General features: G+C 54.9%; 2 protein-coding genes across 7 annotated transcripts in view; both read left to right on the forward strand.

Moving 5' to 3' along the window:
• PDE4B (phosphodiesterase 4B) overlaps positions 1-12,884 on the forward strand; it is a 132,667-nt gene extending 119,783 nt beyond the window's left edge. For 5 of the 6 annotated variants that reach the window (XM_072342557.1, XM_072342558.1, XM_072342559.1 and 2 more), the window contains 9 exons: positions 2,707-2,800; positions 4,869-5,047; positions 5,292-5,390; positions 5,673-5,837; positions 6,082-6,181; positions 6,835-6,989; positions 7,078-7,200; positions 8,198-8,380; positions 11,129-12,884. In XM_072342557.1, coding sequence (XP_072198658.1) covers positions 2,707-2,800; positions 4,869-5,047; positions 5,292-5,390; positions 5,673-5,837; positions 6,082-6,181; positions 6,835-6,989; positions 7,078-7,200; positions 8,198-8,380; positions 11,129-11,491 — 1,461 coding nt within the window. In that variant the 3' untranslated portion in view covers positions 11,492-12,884. Of the gene's footprint in view, positions 1-1,507; positions 2,026-2,706; positions 2,801-4,868; positions 5,048-5,291; positions 5,391-5,672; positions 5,838-6,081; positions 6,182-6,834; positions 6,990-7,077; positions 7,201-8,197; positions 8,381-11,128 lie in introns of those variants that run through there. The other variant, XM_072342563.1, reaches the window with a different exon arrangement.
• Positions 12,885-17,307: 4,423 nt separating this feature from the next.
• The window catches only part of SGIP1 (SH3GL interacting endocytic adaptor 1), a 32,985-nt gene continuing 27,925 nt past the window's right edge, over positions 17,308-22,367 (forward strand). The window contains exon 1 of the mRNA XM_072343850.1: positions 17,308-17,438. Within this exon, the coding sequence (XP_072199951.1) occupies positions 17,429-17,438 (10 nt within the window). The 5' untranslated portion in view covers positions 17,308-17,428. The remainder of the gene's footprint in view (positions 17,439-22,367) is intronic.

Below are 22,367 nucleotides of genomic sequence, written 5' to 3' on the forward strand. Positions count from 1 at the left end.
CTCAGACTGGGCGTGCATTTGTGGGACTCTGCCCGACTTTCTGGAGCCATCACCAGGGATGTTCCCCCACGCACAGCAGTGGGAAGCTGGAGGCAGCTCGTGAAGAATGGCCGCTGCTGTAATCAAAGGGTGATCCAATCTCTGGAGGCCTAATTTGGTTCAGATGGCTCCTGCTGTTACTTCAGAGCATGTGGAACAGGAAAACTGCCTGCAGGAGAATGGTGTTTTCTCACACAACCCTGCAGCTGGTTCCATCTCTGTCACCCGGCGTAGGGGCAGGCGTGCCCATGGGTGTGTGGTGCCCACTGGGTTGGGGTTTGTTCCACTTAACGGTGCAAGTGTCGTGTGTGTGGTCAGAGCTGGGACAGAGGGAATCATGGAATCACAGAATCACTAAGGTTGGAAAAGACCTCTAAATTCACCAGGTCCAGCCACCAACTTACCTGCACGATGCCCACTGACCACGTCCCTAAATGGAAGCGAGCCCCAGGCCCTGCCCCAGCTGCACATCCCCTCCCTGTGCAGGTGCATGCTGGAGCGTGCTCTGCAGCCGTGCCCAAGCTCTCCAAGCATGCTAGATTCACTCCCAAAGAGGTGAGGCTGCTGCTTGCTCTGAGGCAGAGTGGTTGGCATCCCTCAGTGCAGACAACCTGCTCTTCCTTTGCAGTCAGATTGATTTAACAAGGAACTGGCGTGGAGGAACTGGAGGGACAGGAGGAGGATGTCCCTGACTCCATCATGGAGTTATGGAGAAGATGGTCAACAAGAGATGGAAGCTTGGGGGTCTTTGGCCAACAAGAGATAGAAGCTTGGGGTCAGGGCTGTGTCACCCCAGTACAGCTCCAATCTATTTGTTGCTGTTGCCAAGGAATGCATGTGCAATGCAGGAGTCCCATTCCGGTGGTGCTAAGATACTGCAGGATGCAAACCTGAGTGCTGGCCATGCTGCATTTAGCGGCTGTATTTAATGAGGAAAGCACAGCTCAGAATGAAAGAAGTGCTTTTCTTTTCAGGTAAGAAGGCAGCATAGGTGCCGGTGTGTGCCAGAATCACCCCCAGCTGCTGTGGCTCAGGGCAAGAAGTAAAGAAGGTCATTCCTGCAGCTCTGTGACGGGCAGTGACGTTTCTGCCGTCGGGGATGCCGTGCTGGGATCAGTGTCATGCAGCAGCAGGGCTGCAACGCAGTGCCCACGTTGGGTTTATCATTGCAGCGTAATGATAAATCACAGGATTTGTGTTGGGAAGGAGTCCCAGTGAGAGGATTTATTCAAGTCTTGCGTTGTGATTGCACAATGTAATTGCAGATACCGGGTTACCTCTGCTTTGTGTGTCCACATTGAGAAGTGCTCCCAGGTTGTAAAGGCGCATTTTGCTGCGCTGCTGCGTTTTGCCTTTTTACCACGCAGGGAACAAACAGCAGTCACATGCACGGAGTCAACGCTTTGAAAATCCCCTCTGAACACTTTGCCCGGCAACACTCTGCAATGAAGACGGGGGGAGGGAAAAAAAAAAGGCACAAAAAGCGGAACGGAGAGGAGAGGGCTGCGTGCTGCGCCTCGCTTGAGCGCGCACCGCTTCCTCCATCTTACCCTCCTCCTAAAGATGGCTGTGGGGCCGCACCGTGGGGCCGCGGGCTGCGCGGGGCTCCCCTCCGCCCCCCCGAGGGCCACCCATCCACCCACCTCCCCCGTCGGCGATCTCCCACCGCGGCTCACGGTCTCGCCGCACGCGCCGGGATTCGCCGCCGCCTCCCCGAGCGGCCCCGCGGCCGGGATCCTCTGCAGAGAGAACCCACCCACGCTGCAGAGATGCGGTGCCGGGCTGGGCTCCGTCGGCGTGCGCCGTTCACCGCGTTCCGGGCGCCGCGGGCTGCAGAAGCTCGGTGCCCACTGATCGCTGCCGGCTGCCAGCGCTGCCCTGTCGCCGGTGACGTCTGCATAAGGACCTGAGCGGGGCTGCGGCGCGGGGTGTTCCAAAATGCCTGAAGCCAACGCTTTGTTGTCCGTGTCTTGGGGTTACATTAAGGTGGGTTGTAGATCCCGATGGGTCCTCGGTGCCTGTTTTTGTGCCGCGTTCTGCAGGTAAAGCCCTGGGAGGGAATGGGGCTGCTTGGATGGTTATTCCCACGCGGTGTGTGTGTGCGGTGCATGCAGCGTACCTGGATGCAAGTTGCTTCTCCCCTCTGGGAATTCACTTCTGCGGGGTAAAATGATGCTGCAACCAAAGCGTGCAATTAGCAAATGGAGAGCAGCGTATGGGCGCAGCTGGGCGAGCGCTGCAGTGATGCAGGCAGACCTGACATTTGTGGCATCTTTGCTTTTCTCTTCGGAACGCATGCAGCCGCATCTCAAAATGGAGCAAACTTATGTAATGGAGCTGAGAACAAAAGGAGGTGGAAATACAATCCAGTACCAGACTTGGGTCTCTCGGAGGGGTTACCTGAGGCATCTCGTTTCTGGCAGTGCAGATAATGTCTGTCTGTGGAGGAAATTTGTGTTGCAGATTTTGCACACCGAGCAGAAGTACGTGGCTGCGCCGGTGCTGCGGGGTATCTCAGTGAAGCTGAATGACTCTGATTCTGTTTCATATCTCACCGTCATTTTATGTTTCACCTCTCGCTTGTCCGTTTGCTTGCTGTAGATTTGAAGCCTGTGGAAGCATTCAGAAAGATTCCATTTCTATGTGTGTGTTTCTCTCTCCCTCCAGTTCAAGAGGATGCTGAACCGGGAGCTGACGCACCTCTCCGAGATGAGCCGCTCCGGCAACCAGGTGTCCGAGTACATCTCCAACACCTTCCTGGGTAAGCGATGCCTGGGCTGTGGCCCCCGGGGCAGCCCCTGCCTCTGCCTCCTTTCACAGCCACATCTCAGCACGGGGCAGTTACTGAAAGGCTTTGATTTTCTGCTTTCCAAATGGAGATGGGTAGGAGAGGGGTGCAGCGCTTGCCTGGCGCTCTGCACGGAGGGATTCCCTTTCCAAACGGAAAGATCTCTCTGGTTGGGCTGAACCGAGCTGCTGTCGGCTGCATAGTGCAGTGTTTGCTTTTTGTGCTGACCTTAAGTGAAGGACAGAGCCACCCGAGCCCAGCTGCACTCACTCATCTTTGCACCTTCTGCTACATAAAACTGCATCTCCCCCTCAGAGCCAGGGGATCGGACGGGCAAGGTCAGCCCAGGAGTTTTGTTACTCTGTGCTTACGTGCTCATTTTGCGCTGGAAATCTGAGCTCAGCCTCAAAGATACGCACAGCATTTTGCATGACATTCCTTCTGTAGGAGCTTCCAGGACGACCAACACGAATGAATTAAACATTGAAGTGTTCTGAGAAGTGTTTACTTCCCCTGCGTTTACAAAGCCCGTCTTTTATAAAACATGCAGTTTACTGTGGTTTCAAACGGCTCCCAAAGAGGTGCTCAGTTGCTCTTTAGCAGCAGCTTGATGCTGGGCACCCCCCACCAAGGTTCCATTGGCCCGAAGGCTGTGCCCACGTGCTCAGGGAGCTCACCCCCCGTGGTCATTGTGGCCCAGAACGCCCTCCCTGTGTGACACACCATTATTTCCATTAAGGGATTTTAAAGTGATTTCAGTAGCCAGTTGCGACTGGAACTGCCGCGTGCATTTGGGGCGCATCACATCATGAATAATCCATGTAAGAGTCTGGAGCTGCTTTGTGGGAATCCACTGCTCCTCTGCTATCGCTCAGCTTGATGGTGACATCCAGCGCAGGAATTAATACGGGGAAGAAAAGCAGGGCAGCTTCACTGCCAGCAGCAGGGCACTTCTAGATGTGCTGCTGCAGAAACACCCAGTGCAGCCTGAGGCTGGACCTGATCTCACACACCCATACAGCACATATACACCCATGCGAGTGGGGTCATTGGAGAGAAACTGTCAGAGCTTTCAGAAGGGTCTTCAAGCTCTTTGAGGAAGTCGTGCTCTCTCTTTTTTATGAGTTTGCTTCTTTTTTTCTCATAAAACTTGGCTTAAAAATAGAAGGAATGGACAACATAGCAGAGGTTGAACCAAAAAGGGGAAATGATAGAAACATAGTATGGCTTGGATTGGAAGAGACCTTGGGAATGTGTCCAAACAGCATTTGTGCAATGGGGATAGCTCATGGATGCTAAAACCAGATGGCACATCTGTGTGCAGCGCCGTGGCTTCATTAAATGATCTGAGGAAGGCAGCAGTGGGGCAGCCCCACCGCCGTCACTTGGCCAGGGGGTGTGAGAGGTTGAGTTTGTTGCTGGGATGGGCACGGGCAGGAGCTCAGCCTCTGCAGAACAGTGCTTCGGGCACAGAAATCCACATGTGCCCTTTGATGGGCTGTGAACATGACCTGCTAACCTTGAGGCATTATGGAACCACTAATTAAAGGTTTAAGGGTAATTACCCTATTTTCCTAAGTGTTACTTTGCGCCGAGCGCTGAATGGCAGCATACAGTGCAGTTCTATCTTTCTATAAGGCTTTTCCCTAGTCTGTGCTCCTCAGATTGTGCCCTGCACTGCTCATAAGGATGTTGTACGCATCAAAAGGATTCTTCTCGGAATTCACAGAGTTCCAGGGCTGGATCAACTTGGATGTTAGGAGGAATCTCCAAGGAGTGCTCAGCACTGCACAGCTGCCCAGGGGTGGGGGGCACATCCCTGGGGGTGTTCAGAGCCGTGGGGATGTGGCACTGAGGGATGTGGGCAGTGGGGGTGGGGTCGGCTGGAGGAGCTGAGAGGACTTTTCCAGCCCTAATGATGCTCTGGTGCTATGCTTCTGTATTAAAGATCAAAGCAAGGGTTGATGTGAGGGGCTGCGCTGGGTGCTCACACAGTGTTCCTGCAAATGGTGCTGATTTCTTTCACTTCTCTTTGTTGCAGACAAGCAGAATGATGTGGAGATTCCTTCTCCCACGCAGAAAGACAGAGAGAAGAAGAAAAAGCAGCAGCTCATGACCCAGATCAGCGGGGTGAAAAAATTAATGCATAGTTCAAGCTTAAATAATACCAGCATCTCGCGATTTGGTGTGAAAACAGAAAAGGAAGACCATCTGGCCAAGGTACATCAGATTGATGTGGAGCGTGGAGAATTGGCATGATCTTGGAGCACGTGGCCTCCTCGGACAGGTGCTGTGACATCAGCACTTCACAGCTGCCCTGTGTTCCTGTACTGCAGTCATTACTGGTGCTTATGAACTGCCTTGACTACCTCAGACAGGAAAACACAACAGCTTTGGTGGGAGGGAGACATGCAGGCACGTCTCGAGAAACGTTCTAACTGTTCTCTTTGTGTCTATTCCAAAGGAGCTGGAAGACCTGAATAAGTGGGGTCTGAACATATTTAATGTCGCCAGGTATTCCCACAACAGGCCGCTCACCTGCATCATGTACGCCATATTTCAGGTGTGTAGTTTTCTGTCCTTTCACTGCACTGGTTTAATACCCGCTGGCTCTCTGTTACATCACCTTGTGCACTGTGACATCAGGTTGCCCAAGGAGGCTGTGGATGCCCCATCCCTGCAGGCATTCAAGGCCAGGCTGGATGTGGCTCTGGGCAGCCTGGGCTGCTGGTTGGTGACCTGCACACAGCAGGGGGTTGGAGCTGGATGAGCACTGTGGGCCTTTGCAACCCAGGCCGTTCTGTGATTCAGTGATTCTAAGATACTTTTGACATCTCTTATGCAGGAGCGAGATCTACTGAAGACATTCAAGATCTCATCAGACACCTTTGTGACGTACATGATGACACTGGAAGACCACTACCATTCGGATGTGGCGTACCACAACAGCCTGCACGCTGCTGATGTTGCCCAGTCCACCCACGTCCTCCTCTCCACCCCTGCACTGGACGTGAGTACTGCTTTGAGCTGAGCTCTGTGCCCAGCAGTATTTCAGCTGCAGCTCCATCTGTGATCTCTGATTGGTCATAAGGAGCGCATGCTTGCATGTCAGCCTCTCTTCTGAGCAAATGCAGTACTTACACATGCCTCGTCCTCATAGAAGTAATTCAAAAAGCAGAGAAGGGTTTGCTTCTGTAAATGGGCACCCCAAAGTGGTGATGGGCTTCTCTCACAGATCCCCGTTTCCTCCCTAGGCTGTCTTCACCGACTTGGAAATCCTTGCTGCAATTTTTGCGGCTGCGATTCACGACGTGGATCATCCCGGTGTCTCCAACCAGTTTCTGATTAACACAAGTGAGTTTTGTTTCAAATACAATCACGGTTTCATCTGCAAACTCAGAGTACGTTTTCCATTAGTGCGAGGGCCAAGTTGTGACTTTCGTACCACGGTGCTTTCTCAGAACACCGTGCAGCAAATGAGTTGAACGTTTCGAAGTGGAGCAACGATTTAAACCAAGTTCCTATCAAAACAAAGGAAGCTCCTGTGGTACAATTTGCAAAGTGGCCTTGAATCTTGTGATTATCACTTGATAAGGCATAATCAATCTTCCAAATTTCATCATTAACAGCCGATTAGTAATGCTGTTGCTATTGACAACGACGGAGCTAAATATTGTGGTTCTTGTTGTATTCTGCAACAGGCTAAGCATGTGTTCTGGTTCCAAAGGACGGGCATTGTTCTTTTTTGCAGAGCGTGTGTGCAGCATCCGTGCTTTCTGCTGTCGGTGCTTCCAAAGCCTGTAACTAAGTCAGCTGGATGCTGTTTGGCTCACTGGGGCTAAGCGAAGGGCTGCTGGTGTTCTGCACACGTGCTCAGAGCTACATGCTCTTGTATTATGTGACACAAAAAAGGAAACTTCTCCATTTGTCACACGCAACAAACACTGCGGTGCCCGGCAGCCCCACACTGCATTGCACTGAGTCCCACGTTCGTGTTGCTTTGGCAGATTCCGAGCTGGCACTGATGTACAACGACGAGTCCGTCCTGGAGAACCACCACCTGGCAGTGGGCTTCAAACTGCTGCAGGAGGAGCACTGCGACATCTTCCAGAACCTGACCAAGAAGCAGCGGCAGACGCTCAGGAAGATGGTGATTGACATGGTAGGGTCCCTGCCACGCTGCTGCTCTGCTCACACCGGTTTCTCCACCTGGCCCCCCTCACTGAGGTCGTGTTTTCTCTTCTGTAAAGGTGCTGGCAACAGATATGTCCAAGCACATGAGCCTGCTGGCGGATCTGAAGACGATGGTGGAAACCAAGAAGGTGACCAGCTCAGGAGTCCTCCTGCTGGACAACTACACAGACAGGATACAGGTACAGCTCAGAGTTCCTGCAGGACAGAAGCACCTTGCCTGTCTTGTTCAGTACCAAAGAAACCATGTTCCCGTCATTGCTATTGCTTCCAGATGGTCTAGATATAGCAAAGAGGCTGACCCAGATTTTCAGCCATCATGCAGGAGCTGTAGAGGCCTCCTGATTTTGTGCGCTCTGCACCACAGACAGATGGGTATGGGGGGGGTGTCGTGTCTTTTAGGTGGAGGGGATTACCTGTTTAACTCCTGGAGCAAGCAGCTGCAAGCACACTTGTCCCTCTGAGGTTGATCTATACAGCTGAGTGTTTGAGGGCTTGTGAATTTCCTTGCTGCTTTCTCCCTTTCTTTATCCTAATGAAGAAGTATACCAAGATTGCAGGAGCTCAGTTTGCAAATCCGTAGCTAAAGCAGCTGTTGAAGTTAATGATGCACACTGCTCTCTCCAGAGTCTAATCCTCACCTTGCAGACATGACAAAGCAGCCCTGGGAGGGGTTATGTGGTTTACATGTAGGATGAGGTACATTGCTGTCTCCCCACTTTGCTGGCCAGCTTAGAACAGGAAAACCCTCTCACATTTCTGCTGATGTTAGAGCAGCTCTCTGCACTGAGTCCCCATCCCTGCACTGAGTCAGGCACCCGGCTGTGTGCACAGAAGGGATGTTACTCATTGCCTAAAGCAGCAGCATTTAACCATATGAGAGCCTGAAAATACCCTTTGAATGGCGGGAAGCACCTGCATTCAAAAACAAACCCTTGTGATGTCACCAGTGTTGCTGCTGCTGCACCCGGTGTAAGTTCTGAGACATCTGGAACACGCAGAGCGCGCTGCACCTCTGCAGCTGCAAGTCCCGTGCACAGAGTGCGGACATTTCTGTACCAAATTGCATAATCGAAGAGCCTCGTGGTTAAATGTACTGAATTGAGCAAGCAGATACAGCTTGAAGCCGTCCTCTTTTTCCGTTGGATTTTATGAGTTTTCTGATGAATGTAATTGCAGGTTCTGCGAAACATGGTACATTGTGCAGACTTGAGTAATCCCACAAAGTCCCTGGAGCTGTACCGGCAGTGGACGGACAGAATCATGGAGGAGTTCTTCCAGCAGGGAGACAAAGAGAGGGAAAGGGGAATGGAAATCAGCCCCATGTGCGACAAACACACAGCGTCGGTGGAAAAATCACAGGTAATTGACCCGGAGCCGCACGTCAGCGCTCCCTCAGCTTGTGTGTTAAAGCAGAGACAAAGCTCATCTGCTTTCTCCGACACAACTGGGCAAAGGGCCGGTTGTTTGGTGCATTGGTTCTGATGGACCCTGATGCCCAGCTGTGCCTGGAGGTCCTGCAGCCCCGCAGCCAGGCCGTGGGCTCCCTGCCCGCTCCTTGGCGTCCCCACACTCCCCACACACGTGCTTATCTTGCCCTGTTTGTGTCCCAGTTTCCAGAGTGAGCTCTTCTCCTTTTGTTCATCAGGCTGGAGGAGTGTGATCTCGATCTCTTTGGGTCTCTTATGTCTTCACACCCCACAGCCTCCTTTCCTAGCTCTTAATTAGCACCTCTTAATCCTACTGGTACTGCACCCCGCATTGGAAATGTATGGCCCTCTGATGGCAGAGATACAAGCAACCCCAAGGGGAGCTTCACCTAGAGCCTCAATTTTGGTTGCTTTTGGCCTCATGTGGAACAGTTTTGCAGTGCATCAAGCAGCCAGCTCAGCTCGGTGGAGCCTCTATATCTTAAAGTCCAAGTGTGGATTTAAATCAGTGCAGGTCTCAAAAAGAACTTGGGTTCTTCTTGTATTCCGAGGTCACCCAGGTCATCCCTGGCTCTGATTCATAGCTCAGATGGTTTCAAAGTCAACTTAGATCTGACCTGCATAGCTCAGGCCGCAGCGTTTCACCTGGTCAGGCAGAAACAAAGCCGGAGGTTTGTGTTGGCCAGAACATGCTCCGGTCTTCATATAATGGTGTCCCAGTTGTTGTTTTGGAAGGACTTGAGCAAGACATCGTCAAAGTTTTTCAGTTTGAATCAGTAACAGAATTGATGGTAATTATTTCCAAATGTCCTCCTGGGCTGAGCCAGGCGCTTTCAGAATTATTCACTGGACCGCATGGTGATTTTGTTGGAAAAATCTGTCTTATTTGTTAACCTAACAAGAAATGAATCCTTCAGCCAGGCTTGGCCAGAAAATGCCCGTGTGCTCCGCGTGTGAGCTCCAGTCAGTTCTGTGGTTCACATACGTGCTTCGCAGAGGTTTCAAGATGGCATTTTTGCTTTGCAAAAGGAATTGCACGAAATGGCCACTACCGAAATACCAACTACTGCGAAGGAGGGGGGGAAGCGGCATTTCCATCCCGGGGTGAAACACAGAACCCAAGGGCAGACAGCATGCGAGTGCGGCCGAGCTCTGGTGTTCTTCTTTACATCAGAACACTTTAGGATCAAGCTGGCCAGCTGCTCTATCATAGGAGCTGTCTGTGCAAGGAAACGACGGCGCTGTGCAAGGCGGTCCGTTCCAAGCTGTGCTCCCCCCAGGCCGTGTCTGGTGGCCATCAGCTCGCAGGTTGGGATCTTTGTCACACTAAAAGTGCTCCGGAACTCCTGTGCTGCAGGAAATTTTCATCACCTTTTGGTTTAAGCTGCCTCCCCAGTATGTTACAATTGAATGTTAATGGTTCTATTGACATCCTGTTGTGTCTGAAGGAGGCATGTGTGATTTCCAAAGCAAACATCTGCGCGTTGAGCCTGGCCCCTCTGAGAGCCATTTTCCTGCTGCGCAGAAACGTCGTCCAGCAGTGAGGAGAGAAGTGACACACTCTGCCAAGACGGAAGAATTTCAATCCTCTTTATGGCCATTCAGTTTTCTCCATCCTGGACGTACGTCCTCTTACTCAGACAATTGAAACTCGATTGAGCTCAGCGCCTACGCGCCTGCAAGCGGATGGGCTGACGGCTGCACCGCTTCCACCCCGGCGCGGCACCCCTGGGGGCTCGGGCAGCCCGCATGGGTACAGGAGCAGAACTTGTTGGGCTGCCTTCCCTTCTCCCTGCGCTCTTTCCAAAATGGAGGGAAAGGAAAGAAAATCTCCATCAGGACGGACCAACCGACCAGTGGTCATTAGGTGTCATTTCTGCAGGGACTTTGGGGATGTTCTGCCTTCAGAGTGGGAGCTATTGGTAATAGGTGAATGGTTGGACTGGATGATCTTTTAGGTCTTTTCCAACTCTGGTGATTCTATGATTCAGAGTGGTAACTTGCCCTGTTCCATGCGCAGCAGTGATTGATTCACTGGGCAGGAGGAGGCGCCCACAGGGACATTCAGAACCTTTCAGCCAGGGACAGGTGCACTCTTTCATCTTAAGAGTTCCAGGTGGCTCCTGCTTTCAGTCCGCCTTTCACACAGAGCTTAGTTCTGGGCAAACATTGATCTGATCAGCACCGATCAGATCCCCCTCAGCTTTCTCCTCTCCAGGCGCACAGCCCCGGGGCTCTCAGCCTGTCCCCATCAGGCGGTGCCCCAGGCCTCCACTATCTCTGCACACTCTACTGGGCTCTCCAGGAGTTCCCTGTCTGCCCTGACCTGGGCAGCCCCACGCTGGGCACAGTGTTCCAGCTGTGCCCTCCCCAGTGCAGAGCAGAAGGGAGGAGCACCTCCCTCACCTGCTGGCCGTGCTCTGAGCAAGGCACCCCCAGTCCCAGTGGTCCTCTTGGCCACCAGGGCACACCGCTGCCTCATGGCCATCTGTTGGCCAACTGATAGTCAACCAGGACCCCCAGGTCCTTCTCTGCAGAGCTCCTTTCCAGCAGCTCACAGCCCCTGACCTACCCTGATGCGTGCTGTTTTTCCTCTCCAGGACTCGTGCATTAATATCATTTAACTTCTCAGCCATCTCAGTGCATTTCCCTTCCCTAAGTGTGTTCCCTTGTTTTGCAGGTTGGGTTCATTGACTACATCGTGCACCCGCTGTGGGAGACGTGGGCTGACCTGGTGCAGCCGGATGCACAGGACATCCTGGACACTCTGGAGGACAACAGGAACTGGTACCAGAGCATGATCCCACAGAGCCCCTCGCCCCCACTGGAGGAGCGGGGCCAGGACTGCCCCGGCCTGATGGAGAAGTTCCAGTTTGAGCTGACCCTGGAGGAGGAGGATTCGGATGGGCCCGAGAAGGAAGGCGAGAGCATCGGCTATTTCGGCAGCACAAAGATGCTGTGCACGGGCAGCCCAGGGGAGGAGGTGCAGCGGGAGGCCAACATAGAAATTGTGACAGAGGACACGTCTCCCGTTGACACATAATGCCCCACACCTGTGTATGTGGATTGGAAACGCTTAACGAGCATGCAAGTGGTCTGGTGGGACTCGCCTGCAGCCTGGGCCTTAGGCCTGTGCCTGACGTTGGCTGATGGATCTCCGGGTCCGTGGGGCTGAGTCAGGGCTCAGACCACGTGCTGAACAATGGCTCAGGAAACGCCGTGAGTGACGCTGGGGTGGCCCTGTGCGCTGCGGGCGCCGCGTGGCCTGGGGCTGCGGGCGCTGACCCCGAGCGGCACAGCCAGCACACAGCTGCGGGGTTCCCAACCGTTGGCTCCGGGACTCCAAGCCGCCGGGCTGACAGAAACTACTGACCCATAACTCTGCGTGTAGAACCTGCCCGCCCCACCGCCTGTCTGCAGACCTGTGTGCCTTCTTTGTAAACACCCTCATGTCTTTTCGAGATCTGTTCCATACACGGAGTTCAGCGTAAGCAGCGGCACCGAGTGTTCGGGAACCGACGGATCCTCCTTGATTCTTCCTGTTACCAGAAGCAGTCTTCCTTCTTCCACGGGCAATACCTGTCACTTTATCTCGGCTCATCACTTTTCCAGACTAAGAGAAGGGATTCCCTCCGTTTTTGCATTACGGCACTTTTAATTAGTCCTCTGAAGGCCCCGTTCCAGCCCCCTCGCTGCCTGCCCCTCTGCCCGGGGTGGCTGCGGCGCATCAGCACGCAATCACCTCCGTGTTCCACCTTCCCCGCGTTCAGGCCCACCGTCCTCCTCCTCCCGCACTGCCTTGAGCTCTAACACCTCCATTACTGTTTATAACAGTGTATTTATTACGTAATGTATATACTGTAATGTTTTGTAAGTTATTAATTTATATGAATTAGCATTGCCTGTCGGCGGCGATGTTAATTGTGTAGAAGACTCGGAATAAGAGTTGCCTTTTATTTTCCCTTATTTTTTTTGGTTGTTGTTTTCTCGTAACCTTTTGTATTGCATAAAGTACAAAACCTGAACACAGCTGAAGAGACATACGCAACCCAGGGGACGGGGCGGAGGTGGCCGCGTCCTGCCCCAGCCTCCCAACGACCCAATGTGAATCTTTAGGACTGAAATGTGAACTGATGTAATAATCGTGCTGTGAAACTCCTCCCGGTGCCGCCGCTGGGCATGGCCAGCGGTGCCGCTGGGTTTGTAACATACAGTTTCGAGCTTCTGGTCCAACTCGTGACAAGTCGTTAATGACAATAGCACAGCTGTGCATGATCGATGGGTGTGTATGTCTGTCGAACACTGCATTGTTCCAGGTGGTTATTTTCTTGTTTTCAGAGGTTTCACACCACGTATGTTAGAGTATTATATATTGTGTTCAGATGCATTCTTAAGAGATTTTTATATGAAGTGAATAAATGAACGCATGACCCTGTCCCAGGGCTGCTCGTGGCGTTGTTTGTTCAGCGAGGGTTGGGCTGCAGGTAGGGAGGGCACAGCGCTGCTGGGACACGGCGTGGGGTGGCTGGGACGTGGCACGGGGCAAGGGGATGCCCGCGGGATGGCTGCTCCCCGCTCACTGCTGTCCCTGCCCGGCGGCAGCGGCGCCAGGAAGGCGCTGCAGACAGGAAGGCGATGCCGCAGCGCACCGCAGCCCGGCGGTGGCTTTCATGTCCCGGCCGTACCCAACGCAATCGAAACAAGCGGCGGTCTTCCAGGAACAACACGCCCTGCTGCTGCGTGGGGCCGGGCCGGCAGCGGGCGGCGGAGCTGAGCACGGGGCCACATCCTGTCCCCTCGTCCCTGCAGCATCGCCCGGAGCGGTGCCCCGTTCTGTGGCTGTACGCCCCGGGCACCACCGCTGCTGCTGCTGATACCGATTCCTCCTTCCCACCCGATTTAGCCCCTGCCTTGGATGCGCCCGGCAAAGCTCCAAACCCACAGCCACAGCTTAAGGAACACGAAGCAGTGCCGGGGAGGGGGGGTGGGCTGCAGTGCGTTCCGTGCTGCTTCTCCCCTCCTTCTCATCCCCCTCCAGGTTTATTTTTTCCCTTCCCACTGACCCACTTCTGGCAGTGGCGTCACCACGAGCGCAGCCAGCGCAGCCGCGATGCTCTGTGCTGCAGCAGCAGCATCCTTCCCTGCTCTGCTCCAGCAGCGCCGCCACAGAACCAACCCCAATCCTCATCTAGGGGGGAGTCCCCAGTCAGGTGATGGACTCTGCATCCTCTCCTCGAGGCTGAGGCCATGTGTTGGCCGCACTGGCCCCAGGCTCCTGCTCGCCCCTGCAGCTGTATGGCTTTCTTCAGCATCAGCACGCAGCAGATGCACAGCATTGGCTGCATTCAGGGGCAATCTGCAGGGATGGTGCTCTGCCTGCTCCCAGCTGCACCCTGGGGTGCAGGAGTGTGGGCAGCTGGCTGTGGAACCATGGTGTGCAGCTGTTGTGTGCAACTGTGCAAGCAGGGAATGCAGCTCAGGCTGGAGGTGGGGTTGTGTGTGCAGCACAGTCCCCATTTCAGCAGCACAGCTTCGAGGAAGCTGTAGGTTTCTTATGCTGAGCAGTGGTGCGTTTCTCAGCTGGACGATGCAGCACAGTGCCACTCACTGCATGGCAGGGCACGGGGATGTAGGTCCCACACAGAGCTGCAGAACGTTGGGCTGGCTGAAGCTGTGCACCAACAGTAGGAGCACCCCCAGAAATGTGCCTTTATTGCAGAGCTGCTCAGCTGCTGGCATCATTTTGGGTGCAACATACTGAATTTGGGGCACATCCTGCTGCAGCTCAGCATGCATCATCCAGCTACAGTTTAGGTCTTCTCTGTGGGGTAGGGAAGAGGTCACCAATTTTACTCCGGCCCCATTTTTGCAAAGCATGGCCAGTGTCACCCTGAGGCTCCCCATGCTGCATTTCCCCACCCACACAGCAGCCAAAGCTCAGTGTGCTCTATGCACACAGCCGTGCACAGCTGTACAGCTCCATCTGCCGAGCCCAAACCGCTGCACGGCGCTGCGCACACAGCGGGGATGTGCACAATGGGGCACGTGCCATGAGGACAGACGGCAGGGATCTGTGCAATGGGAGCCAGCTCTGCTGGAGCCACACACAGCTGGATGCCCATGCAGCTAAAGCCATGCACAGCTGGATCCTGGCTGGTTGGAGCCTGAGCATGGCCAGGGCCGTGCACAGCTGGATCCTACACAGCTGGAGGCTGCTTGCATCCCCCGGGTGCTCACTTTGGGACCCACTTGATTTTCTTCCTATTGCACTGCCATTTCCCTGCATAGCTCTGCCTGCTCCCTGCCCCCTGCAAGGCTCCACCACAGCTGGTGGCCTTGTTCTGTCTGTGACAATGTGCACTGGGCACCCAGGCAGTGCCATCTGACCCAGGATGTGATCACCTGCAGCATTTACAGGCTGCCACCTCAATCTCCATCACCAAACAGGACCTGCCTGCAGCTCTCTGCCAACCCCAACACGTGCCCCTGGGCTGGCAGCACACCCTGAGATCTGAGAGAAGATTCCCAATGTTATTCAAAGAATGCCATTTTTTTTTCCCATAACCTCATTCTTCAATCAAAAAACCAAGCAAACAGCCCAGGGCAGGCAGGCACTGCTGGGTCTGTCCTGGGCACCGGCAGGATTGCCCACAGCTGCAAGGAAGCAGCATCTCAGCACACACTGTTCCCTTGGAATGTCCACAGCCTGCACTGCTCCCGTGGCTTCTGTAGTTGAAACTCAGCCCCTTGGGTGCTGTTGAGCCCCTGCTTCCCACCCTGACACACAGCACTGGGGCCAGAAACACACGAGGTGGGATCTGAGAGCTCCTGTGTGTTCTGCGCCTCAACCCCATCCCACCCCAAACACACTGTAGGGTCTGATGCTCTCTGTGATACAGCCCCTAAATGGGCCTGCAGCTTTTGGGAGCACAGGTGTGCAGCACTGCCCACAATCCCCCTCATCCCTTTACATGGGGACTTTTTCAGCTGTGCCCCGTCAATGCACAGAGCAGTATTTAGGATGCAGAGCTGCAGCTGGGTGGCTTGGCCCCACTTAGCAGAGGAGAGCTGAGCTGCTGTGCTGCAGCGAGGAAGAGGAGGTGGGAGCTAGGTGAGTGCTGGGGTGTGTGGGTTGGGGTACGCTGTGTAGGTGCCGAGCAGTGTGTGCTCGTTGCTCTGTGTGTGCCTGGCAGTGGCACAGCTGGGGTTGGCTCCCTGCTGCTCCCTTTGCTCAGTGGGATGGAAGGGGCCCTGCGGCTCTTTATGCATGGGGAGAGTGGGGATGGATGAGCGAAGCTGACGGAGCAGAAGGGAGCAGTGCCTGTTGTGAGGGGCCAGCAGGGAGCTGTGGAATCATTGGGATTGGAAAAGGCCTCTGAGATGACTGAGTCCAGCCCTGTGTGGCAGTGGGGGGCTCTCATGGGGCTGCTGGGAAGCTCAGCCCCTCCATGCTCTGCTCCCACTGGGAGGATTGTCCCAGCTCGTTGGCAGTGTGATGTATCTGTGATTTGGTAATGGGACAGCCAGGACAGGTCTGTGTGTGTCACCATCTCACTGCAGATGCCTTAATGCTGGGATTTGCAGGGCCGTGCCCTTGGCAGGATGAGGCTGATGGATTTGGGCTTTATTTAGCAAATCCCTCCGCCAGCACTGGGGGCACCTTGTGGTGCTGAGCTGGTGTGAGACTCCGATACACCCATTGCCTCCAGCCTCATCCCAGGGCAGCTGCAGCCCTGTGTGCCCACATGCAGCCCATAGGTGTGCACCCTCCAGAATGAGCCTTGTGGGAGCCGGCTGTGCACATTGAGTCACTGAGATTGGAAAAACCTTCTGAGATCCCCCCGCCCGCCCCCTATGCCCACTGCCCATGTCCCCATGGCTCTCAAACACCCCCATGAATGATCCTCCATTCAGTGCCAGTGCTGACCACTCTGCAGGGACAACCATGGCTGCACCCACCATTATTCAATAGCATTATGGCAAAGATGCTGCAGCTGTTGGTCTTCAAGCTTCTGAGTGGTGACCCAAAGTGGGGGCGTGTGGGGCAGAGGGTGGGTGAGTTCCCAGCACAGGTGATGCTGAGAGATGAGTGCTGAGGTTTTGGGGAGCTGCTCCTGGCGCTGTATCCCCCTCCATTGTATCCCCTTGCATCCCCTTTCCATATGTAGAGAGCTTGCAGGTAACACCATCTGCTCCCTCCCCCCACCATGTTTGAATTATATATATTTATTTTAAATGATATCCCCAGTGCTGCCCTGCATGGGGATGCACCCGAGCACCAGAGTGCAGCGGCATTGCATTGCAGCCCTCTCTGCATTTCCCAGCAGCACTGCACGGGGGTTGCAGGTGGGGGTGGTCAGGTGAGCTGGGCGAGCACGAGGGGTCCGCACCACCGCAAGGTGCGAGGGGTTGCGCGGCGCAGGAGCCGTGCGTGTGTCGGCATCGGCTGTTTGCAGCATCCCGGGGCGGCGGGAGCTCTGTGTCCCCCCCGCACTTCTCGGGGCCGATGGCCGAGTGTGACGTCACCCATTGATTCCCCGTGAATGGCCGCGGGGGGGGCCCCGCGCTCCGTGCGCGCTCCCGCGAGCTGACAGCGGCACCCGGCAATTAATGCCCCCCCGCCGCAATAGGATTACGGGGAGGGGAAGTGCGTCACGGGGTACGGAGAGGGGTTCTGCTTTTGGGGAAAGTATTGGGGGGCGGGGGGGGCGGCTGGGAAATAGGCTGCGCGCTGCCGGCGGGAGGAGCGCTCTGTGACGCGGAGCGGGGGGGGGGGGGGGGCACCGCCTCTCCGAGCATCTCCGGCGCTCCGGGGGCGGCACAGCCGCAGCCCCGACCGTGGGCCGCCCCCCGCGCTGACAGCGCCGCTCACAGCCCCGCCGCTCCGGGGGGGTCCGGGGGTGCGGAGAGCGGGGCCCGACCGTCCTCCTCATCTGTGTTTTTCAGCTCCCGGGAGAGTGAGGAATGCGATTCTGCCACCATGATGGAAGGTAGGGGGGTGGGGGAGTGATGGGGGGGGGGGAGAGGGGGGACGATGGGGTGGGAATTCTTCACCTTTTCATTTGAAATCATCATCATAAGATCGCGATTAAAATCCATCCCCCCCTCCCCAGCTGAAGCACTCTGCCGGGTGGAGCCGCCGCCGAACCCGTGGGGGTATCTGTGGGGCCGGGGTACGGGGGGCCGCATGGGGTCGGCACGGCCCCGGCCTTTCGGTGAGGGGTTGGGGGGGGTGGATGGGTCCGAGAGATTTATGGCCGTGCGCTGCTATGTGTGTGCATCCCTCCACCGGGAAGGGATGCTCCGAGAGGGACCATCGCTGCTGGGAGACGAAAGGGGGGGGGTGGATGCGGTGCTGGGGAGGGGGACATAGAGGAGATGGAAGGGGAGATGGGCTCCGGTTGAGCGCTGTGTGTCTGTGTGGGGGAACAGCCCCCGGGCACCGCTTGCACAGATTGTAACCCGTGTCATCTGCCTCGGCCATATGTAGAGCTCCTCCTTACGCCTTCTGCGGTGAGATGCCATGGAGGAAGGGTTTTATCCGCTTAAAGCAGAACGGCTCTTGGCCTTCAAGGCCCCAGCGTGCATCGTAGAGGTGTTCTGCTTTATTTGTGGCCCCCCAATGCAGGGTGCCCCAATCCAGCCCTGCTTATGCCCTCAGCAATGGCCAGAAATGGGGATCCGTGGGGTCATCACCCTGCTGTACAGATGGAAGATGCCCACCTCCCCTTGGCCACATCCGTGACCGAGGGCTGCGTGAGACGGCTCCGTGCGCTGCGTGATCCCTTGGGGTGAGGGGAGAGAGCATCCCTGTCCTTCAGGGCCTTATTTATGCTCCACAGACGTTGGAGAGGAGATAGGAGCGAAGGAAAGGATTTGATCTCAGGGCACAGCGCTGCGTTCCCAGCCGTGACTCACAGCGCGGCCGGTGACACAGCTCGGCTGCGGGAGCCGCTCCTCGCGAGCGCTGCGTCTTCGGGGGGAATTAACGGCAGGGAATTACAGCCGGGCTGCTGCCGTGCTGGGTGCGGCGGCTCCGTCTGCGTGCGGGGGGGGGCTGGGCTGAGCTGGGCTCCCTCCTGGGTTCCTCGGTGGTTCTGCTGGCGGAGGGATGGTGGCTCACGGAACCATCTTGAGTGGTTTTTAGGGAAAAGGGACCGGCTGTAGAAAGTTTCCCCATTACCGGCGACTCGTTGGTGGGAGCCTGGAATGGAAGTGAGAAAATGGAGTGAGAAGAAATAATTAATGCTTTTGATTAATTTTTAAACAGTTGGAAACTGGCTTTATTTGTGGAAGAGTGAAACTTTCATGCCCGGTGCCCCACTGACACCTTGCAGAGAGGATTCTTCCTCATAGAACCCTTCAGGTTGGGAAAGCCCCATAAGGCCACCAAGCCCAACCCATGGCCCTAATATTTTGAATGCCCTCAGCTTAGAACCATTTTCAAGCTTTCAAAGCCACATGAAGCACTTGTGTTTCCTTGCACTGACGGCCGTAGGGTTTTAGTGGTGCTGAACTGGGGCATTGAGGGGCTGCTGGTGCCTCAGAGCTGGCACTACTGGGGTTGGGTCCTCCCATGGGAGCAGGAGAATGTGGCCTCTTGTGATGATGGGAACTTGTGCCGGGTTCAGGATGAACATGGGATCTCTTCTACTTCTCTTTGTAGATGGGGAAAGAAGCCTTAGTTCCGTTTTAGAAGTGCTGGGGGAGGGGAGCAAAACAACCTGGTGATGTTGTGAAGGTGAAACATCCACACACATGAGAACAAAGGGGTGTATTTCTCTCTCTTTAATCTGTTGCATCTTGGGCGCACCGATGCTTAATTAAGTTTTGAAATCACTGCTGCAATGTGGTGCTCAATGCAGATGGATGGCAATGGAAGATCACCCAGCTGTGGCTGATAGATGATCCCATTGGGGTGGCACTGGGGCCAGCAGTTCCTCCCATCCTCCCTGGGGTCAGAGGTTGGCTCAGATGGCAGGAATTTCTGCTCTGCTTTCTCTGTGTGTTTCTGGGGCATCTGGTCATGCTGGGGTTTCCATGGGTGGCTGCTCACGTCCCATATGGCCTTGCTTTGCATTGCCTCCTAGCAGTGCTCATCTTAGCTGGGTAGTGCTGGGCCTGGGGGGAGCCAAGGGCATGTGGCAGAGAAAGCTTTTCCTTTGCCAAAGTGAGAATGTTGGCTTTGTTATGTTCTAGGTGGTCTTGTTCTGGTAAATGGTGTATCTGAATGTGTGTGTGTAGTACGGGCTGTGGGGCTCGGGGAGCAGTCTGTGTATTGGCTGGGCTGATGCTGGGCCTTGATGCCAAAAGATAGCAGAGCTCTGGGCACACACCACCCAGTCCAGCTGAGCTGGTTTGGGATTTTCCAGCTGTTCCTAGGGCAGCACGTTTCTCAATAGGTCTTGCTAAAGGAGGTAGGGAGGGGATAAAGGGATCTAACTTGAAAACAACAACAAAGCCCCACCCAGACTCTGGGAATCTGGGCAATGCATTGGGTTAAGCCCGGTAGCACTCCCCAGTTTGAACCCACACTGTGTGAAGGCGCTGAGGATGCCAGCTGAAATAGGAGCGGGGCAGCCGACACAGAGCCCTCACCCTATATGTTGGGCTGCAGGGTCATTGAGATGTTTGTGGACAGGGCTTTTTGGATGGGAAAGTAGAAAATGAAGGTCTTAGGATGAGAACTAATGGGCCTCACATTGCACCAGGGGAGAGAGCCGGGTTGCTATCTTCTCCAAAGAGTGGTCAGCACAGCTTCCTGGGGGAGGGGTCTCCATCTCTGGGGGTGTTCAGAGCCCTGGGGATGTGGCACTGAAGGGTGTGGGCACAGGGGAGGGGATGGGAGTGGACTTGGGGAGCTGCTTTTCCGACTGTAATGGTTCTATGGTTCAATAAGTGCATGGGATGCAGATGGCAAAGCATCCATTTGGTGAGCCCAGTTTGACGTGTGCCCAGACACAACCTTTGGAGTCCCTGCTGCCCAATTCATCAGAGTTACACACATTTCAAAGACTCTTTAGGAAAAAAGGAGTTCACGTTTTCTTGAGTCTTTGCCACAGGGCCTTGGGCAGCTGAATGTGGGTGAGTGGCTGCCCATGGCCATCCCTGCAGCACTGAGCTGCTCGGTGCCTGAACTTTCCCTTACTGTGTCTGTGTCAGGGAGAGCCTTTTGTCACTGAGATACTGATGGGTGCTGGACACTGACTCTTCCTTCCAGGCACATGTGTGGTGGTGGTCTCATTCTCCATGCTCACCCAACACAGCCTTTTCCATAAGATGGTATATTTGAGCTCTGTACATTCAGTGGGGATAAGGAGGTCCCTGGCTCCTGCCCTGCTCATGTGCAGCATAGCAGCACAAAGTCTGGCCCGCTGCTCCTGAATGGCCACAGCTATTCATTTTTAATTGAAGCTCAATTACAAGCTGGTGTTCCTGGGGGTTTTTGGAGGTGTGCTTCTTGGTTGGCAGAGGAAGGCTGGTGGAATGGCTGCGGCTCCTGTTGGCTGTGCTTTCAGCCCCATGGAGTGGCACATCTGTCAACACTTGGGCTGGATTTGGGTCTTTTTGGTTTCATGGATGCTAGGTTTGCAGAAGGAGATATGAAAGGAGCAGCTCAGCCCTCCATTCGCAGTGCAGGGCATGGGGGTGGCCAGTGCTGGGTTTGTCCTTGCAGGCCTTCCAGCAGTGGGGGTGATGCTCCCTCCTACCAATGCAAATGCAGACTGATGTCAGATATGGGTTGGAAAGCAGCAAGATACCAGCACTGGGGAAATCACCCCATGCAGCCATATCAGGGATCTGCTCCTCACCATCCCAGCATCCTGACCTTGGCACACCCTTTTGAGGGCTTCAATTATGACTCTAAATCTTACCCAATGCCGAGTGCCAGCTGTGCTTTCATGTTCCCCACTCCCAGGCACCTCTGCAGCAGTGCTGTGTGGTCTGTGCAGCAAAGATGCTGGGGATGACCGCAGCCAGACCCATCCCTGTGGAGGTGGGGGATTTTAATGGGTTTGTATCTGTTTGTTTGGAGCAAATTCTCCCCCCTGTGTTTTCTTCTCTCCCTTTTTCTTTTTTTTGGTGTATGTTTTGTTGTGGCTTTTCTTGCGAGCTGTGGAGTGAGGGTGGGGAAAAGAACCTCCCACCCTCTGCAGCTGGGGGAGCTGAGCAGCCAGCTCAGGACACGGGGTGTGCTGGAATGGCCGTGGGGGGTTGGTGGAGGTGGGGCTTCCAGCACAGGGTACGGTGCTGGGGGGGGGGAAGGTACCTCCTGCCATGCTGCTGCACTGTTCTGCAGGGCCACTTCTACAGAAGCTGTCAGTGACATCGTTAGAGATGCACCCTGGTATTAGAGCTGATGAATTATGAATAGGTGCCAGGCTTTCAAGTGTGTGTGCAGTGTCAGTGGGCATTTGTCACTCTGCACGTCCCTCAGAGTGCATCCCAGCCCCCTGCTGCCACGCAGCCCCTCGGGTGGGTCCTACCCTGTATCCTGCCCATGTTGCTGATGCTGTAAGCTTACGAACGAGCATGTCAGTACAATGCCAGCCTGGGTGTTTTTCTGACTTAACCAGAAGCTCTTGTATCAGGAGATACAAGAAACAAACACAGCTGTGGTAAGGTGGTACCAAGGCATGCACCAGACCCCCTCCTGAACAGCTGGAAGATTCTCTCTGTGACCTGTGGTGCTCATAAAAGGATGTGCATGCAGCTCTTCCTGTGGGCTGAAAGGCTGGGGGGGGATTTGTTTACTATTTCTGGGAGCAGAACTGAGATGCTTCTTCACACTCCTCAGTTTTCCAGGTAGGGAAATCCCATAATGGCACTGCCATGGGATGGATGGAGGATGGGCCAGGGGGGAATGGTCAGGGCTCCTTCTTATTGGGCTTTGGTATTGCCCACTTGAGATACTTTGA

The sequence above is a fragment of the Excalfactoria chinensis genome, chromosome 8 (assembly GCF_039878825.1).
Source record: "Excalfactoria chinensis isolate bCotChi1 chromosome 8, bCotChi1.hap2, whole genome shotgun sequence".
NCBI lineage: Eukaryota > Metazoa > Chordata > Aves > Galliformes > Phasianidae > Excalfactoria > Excalfactoria chinensis.